The 12,435-nt window shown below is 45.4% G+C and overlaps 1 protein-coding gene across 4 annotated transcripts in view; it reads left to right on the forward strand.

Annotated features, from left to right (window-relative positions):
- The window catches only part of hdac9b (histone deacetylase 9b), a 36,623-nt gene extending 25,121 nt beyond the window's left edge, over positions 1–11,502 (forward strand). For all 4 annotated transcript variants that reach the window (XM_047598614.1, XM_047598613.1, XM_047598612.1 and 1 more), the window contains exons 6-11: positions 4,077–4,208; positions 4,424–4,539; positions 5,929–6,051; positions 6,551–6,728; positions 6,847–7,061; positions 9,453–11,502. In XM_047598614.1, the coding sequence (XP_047454570.1) occupies positions 4,077–4,208; positions 4,424–4,539; positions 5,929–6,051; positions 6,551–6,728; positions 6,847–7,061; positions 9,453–9,782 (1,094 nt within the window). In that variant the 3' untranslated portion in view covers positions 9,783–11,502. The remainder of the gene's footprint in view (positions 1–4,076; positions 4,209–4,423; positions 4,540–5,928; positions 6,052–6,550; positions 6,729–6,846; positions 7,062–9,452) is intronic.
- The last annotated feature ends 933 nt before the right edge of the window (positions 11,503–12,435 follow it).

The raw sequence follows: 12,435 nt of genomic DNA on the forward strand, positions 1-12,435 counted from the left end.
GCGTTAATATGATAAGATTCTTTTTGACCCCTGTCAGTCAAGAGATGGGTACGGCCACGGAGCATTTCCTGGGGTTGTTGACGACCTGCTAATGACATCAGTTAGGCTCATTACGACCCGTGCCCCTCCTCCGCAGTCCTCCAGGGCTCAACATTAAACTTTCCTAAGAGGTGACGCACGTCAGCAACTTAAACCCTCCTTATTCTTATTTGGCTCACTCCAAAGGCTTTCACTTCACAGGTTTAAATTTTAATTACCGTTATTTGTACTGAAATTACCTTGTCATTATTTAAGAGCAAGCACATTTGTCCCCGCGTTGCAATAATAAACCGAGATCCGCTGCCTCTTTGAAACAGTTTAGGAGTAAATGGGAGAATTAAGGCAGATTAATTTCTCTTGAGTTATGGGCTTGAAAAGCTGTTTTGAAAAGACACAGGTTCCCACCAAAAAGCAGCTCAGGTTTGTTGGTTTTAAAGTTCGAGAGACCCTTTGGGGATGGCTGTGTAAACAGGAATAATTCCTGCCTCTCCTGGTTTGCATGAGCACAGGAGGTTGCCAAGCTAAAAACTTCATAACTCGGCAATGAGGTCACTAAATTATGTTATGACCTTTTCCCTTCTGTGTCCCTTTTAATTACATTGTAAAACAATTATACTTGTTGAGGTATTTAACTGCAGGCCTGTCATGTTGTGTGTATACACAATTTGGAGATCAGGCAGAAGAAGTGTATCTTGTAAAATGGCACGACGGCTTGGCAGGAAAAAGTAATTAAAAAGGTAAATTGGAGAGTTAAAAGGTGTTTGTTTTTGTTTTATTTATTATAATCTGCCCGAAGCAAACGACATATGGTATATTTACATTATTGGGACCTACCTTTCAAACCGCAAAGGTAAGTGGCTGAAAGACATTTTCTTAAATGACAGGGGGATTGTTTATAGCAGTGTTGTTTACCCTTCGACGTGAATGCACGAATGTAGGTTTAAATAAATAACTGGGGGGATAGCATTTCAGCCTCCCTGCTGCCCAAACAGGTTAAATCGCCTCCTCCCGACTCTCACGCACTGATAAGGCTATTTCTTACTCTTTGAATTCCTGAATCTATATGTGGTCATTTCCTGCTCGGGCCCTTCCTCCCCCACTTCCTGTCTGTCTTCATTAAGGTCTTCTGAGAGCTTGGCACGCGAGAGGGGGGGGGGCACACGCACAAAGGTGGTGTTGTTCCTTGAGCCACTGCCTGCGACTGATGGCAGCTGATTGGCAGGTGTTGCAGACTTCCAAACTGGCACAGGCAGGATGAACCTCGGCGGGCCTGTTTGTTTAAGCAAGGATAGCTCTCTGAAAACAAAGTGGAGATGGCTCGAATCCTCCGCGTTAGACTCCCCACTGCGTCATTCAGCCAGAGGGCTGAGGGCCATCTTTTTCTGGTTGAGGTTCACAATGGGGTTGTGATGTCCATATAATATGTACATACACAGACTTTATAACTTGGGGCTCAGTCAAACTCGGTAGTCTTTTAAAACTCGAATATATGAAACACCGTTTAATAGGTATATAGAGTACTTCCTGTAAATACCCTGAAACAATCTTCGCTTTGAGCTCTGCTATGATGTGTCCTGTTAATAGTTACATCATCCCTGAAATCACAGAATAAATGTGATTCATGTGCCTTTACTCCGATCACCCAAAAAGGTAGTCAAAAGGATTTCATGTGTTTACTTGGTTTATACCATCTTTGTTTCAATTCCTCAAACCAGAATAAACCGGGGCCGAAGGGCACGCGATAGTCCGTTGCAAAAATAGTTGCAGCTTAGCAGTAAGAAGTGCAACACCCTCATTGGTCTTGACCCAGTTACCAAATGTGTACATTCAGCAGGTGCAGGAAAGATTTTCAAAAATAATCCAGCAAAGGTAAAACTGCGAGGCTCAAAGCGCGTCAAAGGGAAGTTTGTGTGGAAACTCCCGGGCGTTAAGAATACACTCAGAAACACAGGCGCTGGTCGAACGGCGGCGAACAGCAGCAGCTTCGGTTAAAAAATGCGCGCTTGTTTTGTGGAAATAATGAGCATTAACTTCTGTGTTCAGCAATAGTTTAAACTGGAATGTCAGCGAAAACGCATAGCAGGCCTCCCTTAAGTCCAGGACACACACCTCAGCTTTCCACTCAGCCATCTGTGCGGGTCCGGCCTCTAATGGACACACTGACAGCACGGTTAAAATTCTGATGAAGTGGAGATAGCATAACACACGCAGACATTGATTTATGGCCGCGGTGTATTACAAGCATTAGTGTGTGTTTTCCGAGACGTCGGAGCAGAAGTGACCCAGGTGTTCGGCGTGTGAGCCTCGCTGCTGCTGCTGCTGCCGCTGCCGCCATCGTCGCCTCCTGTTGCACCGTGCATCAGGGCGTTTTTTTTTTTTTTTTTTTCCATGGAGACCAGCGAGAAACTGTTTGTTCCCGTGCTGCTGTCTGGCGTTCCCGTGGCGACCAATTGGGATGCGTAGCTTGGTGGCAGCGGCGTGTAAAAATAGAAAGCAATCAAGGCAGCAGGGCGTGAAGCAAATTCATACGACTCCCAACAGCGCTCTCTCTCCATTTATCTCTCCTGCCTCCTTTCTTCCTCCCTCGCTCTCTTTCATTCTACCTCACACCCACAGGATTAGAGGTCTGCGCCACGTATTAGGGGAAGAGGGTTTTGCCGCTTTTGACAAAAGCCAGAAATAGCAGCATCTGGCCCACTCTCCTCACCGTGCCCCCGCCGCCGCCGCTCCCTCCCCTCCCCTCTCCTCCCCGCAGCGTTCCCACGTCACAGCCACGTTTCCCTATGTACAGCTGTACGTCGTACACATTGCTACAAGGCCTCTTTAATTATTGATCGGAACTAAATAATTGAAGCAGGTTGGCTATTGTGTAAGAGGGGGGGTTTACATAACTTTAACGCTAGCTTCAGCGCTCTGGCTTTCAGTCAGAAGACCAGCTTATCTGTTCTGCCTGTTTATTTGAGTGTGTGAAGCTGGCCGCGGGATTCCATGTGTGGATGGTCGAAGGGAAGTCTATACGAAACACGGCCGAGTGAGTCACCGCGACTAGACGGCAGCACGGTTCAACGGCCGGACACAAAAAACATATAGCCAGCGGTTACGTCATCCTGACCCAATTCCCTGCTTTGATTCAGTCTTCTGTGCATTGCTTAATTATTCTATCATCAGTCAATGTGTTCTCAACACAGGGAGATCATTGACTAGTTCACTACTCAGCGATACTGTTTTTTTTTTAAAGGAAGAGAAAAGCAATGGGAAATAAAATGTGACGAGACTCCAAGCCTTAAATTTCGCCAGACCTGAATCCGATGGATAAATTCACCTCAGATAAATAGAGTTTTAAAAATGTCAAATAAACTTAACCCGCTCAAGATGCTAGAATTTGGCAAAAAAATCATTAATAACAGTTGAAAGGTTTAAAGGCAGCGTGCCCGTTGTGAAATATATTGCGTTAGCGTTGCGGTCAACACTCTGGGACTCTGCATTTGCGCTGCGTTTGCAAGCCTGGACCGTTTCAGGCCGGGCCGCGTGCGAGCAGCGCGTTCCAACTGTGTGTTCGGGTATCTCTGGTTTGCATTAGGAGCAGGGGGCGTGGGGAGAGCCCCGAAACATCTGCCATGTTTTTGTGTTAGTTTAACTGTTGCTACTGTATCGGACTGTGGTCACCAGGGCGGCAGGTAGCGGACTATTTCACTTAGAGACGTGTGTTGCTCGACCTAATTTAGTCCAGATGAGGTGGAAATGGGCCCAATCCTGACTCATTTAATTTTTCTGAAAAGCAGCTCCGAATTTCACTGAAACTGAAATTGTAACTTGTCAAAGCATGACAACGTTGCTCGTTTTCAACTGATTTATAGCCTCTTTAGTCTCCTCGTATTTTGCGGTATAATATCTCCTGTAATGATGTCAGTTGTTGAACAGCTGTATAAAAGCACGCAGCTGGACTGTGTTAGAGCAGCCCTGCTACATTTAATTGTCTAAACAAGGTGAACTGAAAAAAAAACAATCTGTCCTTTATTTCATTTGATTTTTTTTAGCCTCTGAGCCCAACTTGAAGGTACGATCCAGGCTGAAGCAGAAGGTGGCGGAGAGGAGAAGCAGCCCGATGCTAAAGAGAAGAGATGGGAACATCATGACTCCTTACAAGAAGAGGGCTCTGGAGCTGATGGGTACGTAACGTAGCTGGTTTTGTTCCCACATATGCAGAGAAATCTTAGTGTTACCATTAGGGAGCAGTAACATATGATGGCCATTGCACCTTCATTTAAAAACAACCCATAACCACACACATTAGACTGTTGTCAGGCTGCAGCTGTTATGCCAAGCTTCTTGCGCACAGAGTGCGAGCATGCGTACTCACGTCTACCTCCTTGATGTTTCATAGACTCTACGCCCACAAACAGTGCCCCCGGCTCTGGCCCCAGCTCTCCCATAGGGGCCTCCAGTGCCTTGGGGGCTGAAAATGGACCCTCCTCTCTGCCTACCACCACAAAAACTGAGGTAGGTGTATAAATCACGAACAGTGCCGTCCGTCGAACAATGAAGAAATCTGCGCGGTTTTGATGTTTTTCTTCGTGCAAATCAATTGATTACCAAAAACAACCATTTTTAATTACAGGGCACCAAATGCCTTTCAACCTTTTCTGCTTCCAGCTATAAAAACAGCCAGTTGTCCTCCGTCTGTTAACCTCCAGCGAAAACGACTTCCCACACTGACATTAAAGAGGCACTGCTTGACCCACACGTCTTATTATCCCGAGTTTGCTTTCATGTAGATCACACTGCGCGGGAAAATAAATTTAGCCGGCGTTAAATGGCTAAATGTAACAGCAGATTTCTATCAAACATTTTTTTTTTTCCTCCAGATGTTCTGTAAGCTCAGAAAAAAATCAGTAGTTTGGCTGTAAGATTGCTGTTGGCTTGTCATTGTATTTCTGTCACTGGCCTGGCCGCGTTCCTGTACCGAGTTGTTCTGAGGCGTTTCCCAATAGATTCATGGCTGAGTTGCTGAGCAGAGCTCCCTTTAGACCGAGCTCACAAAGCACGCCATTATAGAGTGTGGCAGATATGACACATCTCCGAACAATCTTAACAGAGCAGCTGTGTTTTCCTTAACCATCGCTGTTTACTCTCCCAGGGACCTCCAGTGACACGGGGAAGGGAGAGACGCCCTGACATCGGGCCGAAGGTTGGGACTCGGGGAGACAGGGAAACTGTGGATTTTAATTGATATCACAGGCGCTGGTAGCCAAAGACACACACATGCTAACAACATAAACACACAGGCTTGCTATTGTATCGGGCCGTGCTGAGGTTTTCATGAAAGTCGCTGTTGGACTTCAGGGCTTCTCGCGGACCTCATGCCTGTTGCAAAAGCAAGGCGTGTTTGTGGACCGTTACATTAGGTATCCTTTTTCAGAGGGAACGGGTCCCTCGGGTCAAATATAGGCCGGATATCCACATACAGGTCACTGAGTACTGGTAGGGGTTGGAAGGATAAACATGGCTGTTCCAAAACCACATGCTGGTCCACTGCTCTGCTGGGTACAGGAAGTATGCCCCAGTGCTGATGTTCTCTGAGAGAGTAGCCTGAGGGTGGGGACCGTGGACGCAGGCAGTAGGGGACCGAGGACCGAGAGCTGGATTTAATGGTGTATTGTCCTCACCGGTGCCAATCTTTGACCAAAAAAAAAAACCTTTGCTGTATTCCACTTTATATTATTCATCACCCTCATGCCGTTCTGATTGCAGCAAGGCGGCTGTTGCTCATCACAGTGCATTAGTGGTTGGGCCACTGCTCATGTTTCCTTTTTAAATTGCCTGTAGTGGAGATTCCAAACTCTGCCACCTCTTAAATCTCTCTTTCTCTTGTGTGTCTGTTTGATGCAGAGATGGCCTTCCCAGCCCAGATTATTTCGTCCTGAGGGCTCCGTGTCCATGCTGAGCCTATACACGTCTCCCTCATTACCCAACATCTCCCTGGGGCTTTCAACTGCATCCTCACCCATCAGCGTGAGTACGAGTTTCCCTTGAATGAAATTAGTTGTCCAGCCGAAAGATTTTTCAACTCCGAGTTGCACAGTCGTCTGTCAGTGGCCGTCTGGCTTCTCCGCGCGACCGAAGGTCACTGACCTGTGGCCCCAAATGATTTTATCGACCTAAGATAAATATTGTTCTCCAGTGTCCCGTGTCAGGCAGGCTCTTATCCTCCCCTATTACCTCATCTATCACGGTCTTTAAAAAGTCCAAGTCCACTCAAGTGCAGCTCCTGATAACGTAGCACGTGATATATCATTTTTTAGTTCTTCGTCACATTCCACAGAGGTCTTTTCATCAGTAACCTACCATTCATGGTCTTTGGTTTGAGCGTTACCTTATCTTTAACTACAAAAGCTAGTTTCATTCATGGAATACAAATGAGACGACTGGATTTGGATCGTTCAGTAAATCATTATGCCATATGCAATAACAGTCCGTAGTGCGTATTAAAGTTTCACCATTTTACTCACAGGCTGCTATGGGGATGAAAGACAGATCCACAGAAATCAAGCACGGGCTACCTGGCCACCTGCTGGGACCCGTGCCCCTTCAGACGGGCCTGGAGTCGAAGGTGAGCCCCAGTCACCAGGCTCTCCTCCAGCACCTCCTCCAGAAGGAACAAATGAGGCAGCAGAAGATGCTCTCCTCTGGTAAGACTGATTTCTGGTACATTACGTACTGATGAACTGCAAATGCAACTGCTTTTCAACACGATTTTAGGAGAGAAAAAAAAATAAGAATTTTAATATCTTTTGTTTTTTTTCCAAGGCCAAGGCCCCATGTCGTCCCACCCTCAGTCTCCTCTGGCCATGAAGGATCGGCCGCCCAGCAGTCGGCCAAAACTACCAAAACACAGACCCTTGAACAGAACCCAGTCGGCGCCGCTGCCTCAGAACACGCTGGCCCAACTTGTCATCCAGCAGCAACACCAGCACTTTCTGGAGAAACAGAAACAGTACCAGCAGCAGGTCCATATAAATAAGGTATTGCCTGGGTCATCACAATTCAATCACTGGGGAGGATTTTGACTTTCAAATTGCTTTTCGCAGCATTCTGTATTCCCTTTTAGATCTCCTGAGGTCTTATTTTACTGCAGGGAGTCAGATTTAATCATTTTAAGCACACAAATGCTGATCTATTTTTAGCGTTTTGTAAAAGCATCCGTGGCAGCTCAAGTTTACAGACCTGGGCAGTAGTCTGTTCTTCCCTGAAATCCTTGTTTTTTCTGCGAGGCAAAGAAACTTCTGCCTGACTTCAAATGGGGAAGAAATCCTTCCCCTGCACTAATTCTGTTATCATAGCTTTAGGCATCAGTGCCGTTCACATGCTAACTGTGTGAAATTCAATTCATCTAAGTTCAGATGAAAAAAAAAAAAAAGTGCCCAGAATGCATTTTGTTCCTCTGTGGCAATATTTGCGTTTCTGTAAGCTGGCCGAGGTCACCTCGCTATACACAGACTGTAATTATTCTGGTGAGGGACGTGTGTGAGGTGGCAGACACTGTGAAAGGCAGCATTGTGTGAGCTCACATACTGATGTGTCCCAACGCTGGGCCTTGAAAGAGCCACGGGAAACACAGAGCAACCCATACCTAGGAGTCATTAAAAAGCACAAAGCACCGAGAGCACAAACGGAGCTGTACAGTGCAGATGTCCAACTTTAACGGTTTCTGCGTGAATTCTTCTGTAACTTTAAAAAGAACTAACACGTGTCACTGCCAGGCGACTAAAATTAGTTTTAATATCAGCTGTAATTAATCAGAAGTACTCTGTGAGGCCAGTTGGATTTAAAATGAGCTTTGGAATAATAGCGACGTGTTGTCTGGAGACACGTGAACAGGCCCCGCTCTGATCACTCAGGCCAATGAGATCGCAAGTAAAGCCTCTTTAAGTAGAGGTTATAAATGGCCACTAATCAGGGATGAGCCCTCAGTGTTTATTGAGAGGGATCTTCGAAACATTGCCCTAATTAATTTCCTAGTAGTGGTTCGTCTACGGTTGTTTTTAAACGTCCTTCAGTGCCAGCAACAGTAGGGGGCACTAATGGAAATTTACAAGGGCTTAGGGATTTCAGGAAGTGGTACGAAATGTGTTTACTAATGCAAAGCTAAGGAGGCTAATTCTTATAGCTGAAAGGTTATTTATATAAGGCCTACATTCTGTAGACAATAATGTTGCCAGTTACCATCTGTCAAGGGGAAGACGCCTCTCTGCCTGTAGTTGGAGCCCTCTTGTGGTGAAATAATCTCACCATGGCAACATTAGATTTGATCTAGCAAAGCTGCTAGTACAGCAAAGTATTCTTCTGCCAAAAGCTGCTAAAACTCGTATGCATCTGTTAAATAAATACATAAATGTCCAGCCCTCCAGAGCTTTCTGATTTCTCTGACGCTTGCAGGTGCAAGACGTTCATCAAAATGTTAGTCAGATTGACTGAAACCTTTTTTTTTTTTTTATGGATGTATGAAACAAATGTGGATGTAGGGAATTTATGGAAATAGATATTTGATGGTAGATTCAGAAGAGAGGACGCGGGTTCAGGCTGAAGGAGCAGAATGTCATATGGATTACTGATATCCCCTTTCGCAAAGTAATAACATTCTCCCTTACACCGGACACGTGGCTCCAGTGGTGGTAGAATATAATCTTAATGTCCCAGGATGAACCTGATTTACCATTGGCGAGACCTTGCGCGTTCCGATCTGTCGTTTTATAATGCGAGTGAGTGGCTCTAATCTGCTACGACTGAATGTTTACTGACACACATAAAAAAGGCAGGAACAATGGCTAATCTGCCTCTGCTGTTAAACCTCTCAAATAAATTAATAAACTTACCCAAGGGCACCAGCCAGGTTCATTTCAGCATTTCAATTTGTCACATTATTAAAATTACGGCAGCTTTGAAAGACGTTGACATTTAACAGTCTCAGGTCCTGTTTGATTTTTATGGCACAAAGTAGTCTCTCACTTCTGCATGCACTTCTGCCTAAATAATCTAAGGTACATTTTAACTGCTAAATATGTCTAGAGCAAAGTTTAGTATCAACTATGTAGCTAAGCTGATTTGGATGTGACTCAATGGAGAATTATTTATATATTTAAAGACATTGCGCAGAGAGTAATTTAGTGTGTTTGATTTGCAAAAGAGGATTGAAGTTTTTTTTTCTATGTCTTATATAATAGAATAGGAGGTATTAAATGAGGGTCTATGAATAGGTAGATGAGGCCTTTGCTTAGGGTGTATTTGCGTGATTAGAACTTGTGGCAGAAACCTCAGATTGGCGTTTAATTCGGTTTACTCTAATTAAAGTTTCATTGTCGAGGATCGCTGGCTGCAGGACATCATCATTAACGTGGAGCCAATGTGTTTTGCAGCTGTTGTCCAAGTCCATCGAGCAGTTACGTCAGCCCAGCGCACACCTGCAGGAATCGGAGGAGGAGCAGGAGGAGCTGCACAGAGAGGAGATGGAGAGCATGCAGGAGGACAGGCTGCCCCCTGGAGGAGTCATCCGGAAGCACACGCTCAGCAGCAGCAGCAGCGGCTCGAGCAGCGAGCTCCCGGACGCTCACTGCGGGGTCATCAAGGTCAAGGAGGAGCCGGCCGACAGCGAGGACGAGGCTCTGACCCACCAGAGCTTAGAGGCGGAGCAGAGCGCGTATCTCCACCAGGTCAAAGGGAGACTGGTGATAAGAGCCGTGATCTGAGGAGTGAGGAGGATGAGATCACACACTTGCAACATTCGCAAATAAACAAGTCTGTACAAACACGTGCATTACATCCCTGCAGTTTACACATATACATACGCACACACACAGCAGCCATAGCACAGTAGGCCAGCTCTCCCAGTCACAACATACGACCCCGTGTCACTCAGCTGCAGCCTCACTCGCCCCACACTCTTAAGACTCTGTTTGTAATCTTGGTGTAGTGATCTCTGTAAAATATGTATGTTTCACTCGTGTAAATATGAAGACGATTTAAATCATTCTTTTTAAGAGCTGCTTTGGTCATCTCCGGTCTGCTCGACTGACATAAAGTTATATGTACATATACTGTGGATTTAGCAGCCAAGGTGATTTATAGGGGGGAGGCTTGAGCAGGTGTACAGCTTTGATGAGCCACCTTGTGTTCTCGTCGTGTTCATTTATTTCCATAAAATCTTTGAGCGCCACCTCGTCACTGAGAATTATCAGTAAGTCCTCACTGCGTCTTCAGGAATTTTAGACACTAAATCTGTGGTGATGTCCCGCGTTAAACGGCCTCAGACCCGAAACGGCGAACGTCCGTCTAAGAGAGGACGTGCGCTTAAATCCTAAGAGGGGAGAGGACTCTACCCCCGTAGGGTAGAGCCGGGAGTGACGCTGCCGTCATTGGGATATAGTCTGCTGCTCACGTTGCAATTTGAAGGATAACGCACTAAATCCCAGCTAGGATGTGCAGGCGTCTCCCAACACATCCCGAGTCTCCGTGTCTCTGTCTCTCGGAGCGGTCCCAGAGCCAGGGCCCTGTGTTCGGCCGAGCTCTCCTCCCTCTCTCCCTCCGGGTCCAAATCAAAGCTCGGCCGAGTTCCTGCCCAGCTTTCAGCAGAGGAGTCAGACAGAGAGAAAGAGAGAGAGGGCCGGGCAGGAAATGCCTTCTAAGAGCCAGGAGTTGGAGTGATTCATGTGTGCAGGAATGTTGAGAGAGGAGGACCTAGGGTTGGAGGAGTCCAAGGGGCCAGGCTTGAGAATTGATTTACTGTCAAAGCGAATTACAAAGTGAGTGGGGATATGGTTAAGGGAGTCCTTTTTAAAGGGAATCGTTTCCTTCATATTCCCCAGTGACATGCTTACCTCAACATGCAGGTTTGATGTTACTTCAATAAAAAAAAAAGAGAAAAACCCTGGACGGGACCTTGCTTCTTCTTCTTCTTCTTCTTCTTCTTTTTTTTTTCTCTCGGTGAAACTACTTTCCCCTGAAAGTGCCCACTGCGACATGTATAGTCTGTCTTAAAGTGATCAATCAAATGTATTACATAGCCGTAAACCTTCCTGTTTCATTTGTACCGTCAACTAAATGTAAAAAAAAAAAAAAAAAAAAAAAAAAGAATAATTATGCTAGTGTAAGGTTCTGTGTTTGGATTCATGTGAAATCAGAGTTGTCTGTCTTATATTGTACATTCAGATCGTCCCGTTTTAATGTTTTTAGTGTCAGTAAACACAATCAGAACAATGTGAGTCTTGTTCTCTTGCTCCTTTGATTTGGTTGTAATGAGAACCCCTTTGCTGCCAGTGGGGGGTGTGGATGCAGAGGGAGCTGGGGAGGTGGTGGTGGGGAGGTTGGGGGGGTCCTGTGGTCTGTTCATAGCAGTTTGCATTTCTTCTCTTTGTTGCCTTGCGTGATAAAACTTTCTTTTTTTTTAAATAAAGTTCATTTACCTCTGAAGTCCTTGCATTTTTCATAACGTACATCTCATTTGGAAGTTCCCTAAAAAGGAAAGCAATTACTTAAAAAAAAATTAGTTAATTAAAACTTTTCCTTGTAAATTCACGAACGACATTTAAGATAATTTAGACATTAACATCTCAAATGGACAGCCTAAATTTGCAGCCCGGCTCGTTTTTCGCTTGCTAAGCTGCTCCAGCTCTTCATTTTTTAGGACATCCACGTAACCCTTAAAAGGGAGCTTAAGGGACTTTAAAAACCTTTCTTTGATGTGAGCAAGTGAGGCTTCTTGTGGCAGCATTAGAGCACTCAAGATAAGGTGAGCTGTGATATATGACTTGCACGAATACTTTCAAACCGAGCTTAAGCAATTTCACAGCGAGCTTAGTCCATGGGACCGACCTGGTATGCTACACACGCAATGAGAGGAGAAAGGTTCACTCCTAGTCTAGTGTTGCTTTGCGAAACACCGCTCTGAGAGTTTTAAAATGACACCAAGTCAGAAGGCTTGTCCTCGGGGGGCTCATGTAAGAGAGGCCTTTAATAGTTACATGGAACAACTCGTATCCAAACACGCACGCTCATTCAAGAAACTTCCGTGAAAGCTCCTAAAGCATTTTCACAAAATGGTAGTGTTACTCCACATTAGGAAGTATTTGAGTTAAATTAGACACTGAGTCTTAAGTAGATTCCATCTGTCTTGAGCTTCAGGCCCTTGTGATTTTAAATGAGCTGTTACAAAGGGAGAAAAAAAAAAATAACGAAGCCCAATTCCATCTGCACCGCCCCTCGCCAGCTGCCCACAGAGCCAGTTGTAAAAGCAAACAGGCATTTTTAAAGGTGTAAGGAAGTAAGAGAGGCATGAGTCTTCCTATTACCTCTACGTAGTATGGAGTCTCAGCCAGGCCTGTATTTGATCACATTGGCCGCTAT

Source organism: Mugil cephalus, chromosome 11 (assembly GCF_022458985.1).
Source record: "Mugil cephalus isolate CIBA_MC_2020 chromosome 11, CIBA_Mcephalus_1.1, whole genome shotgun sequence".
Lineage (NCBI taxonomy): Eukaryota > Metazoa > Chordata > Actinopteri > Mugiliformes > Mugilidae > Mugil > Mugil cephalus.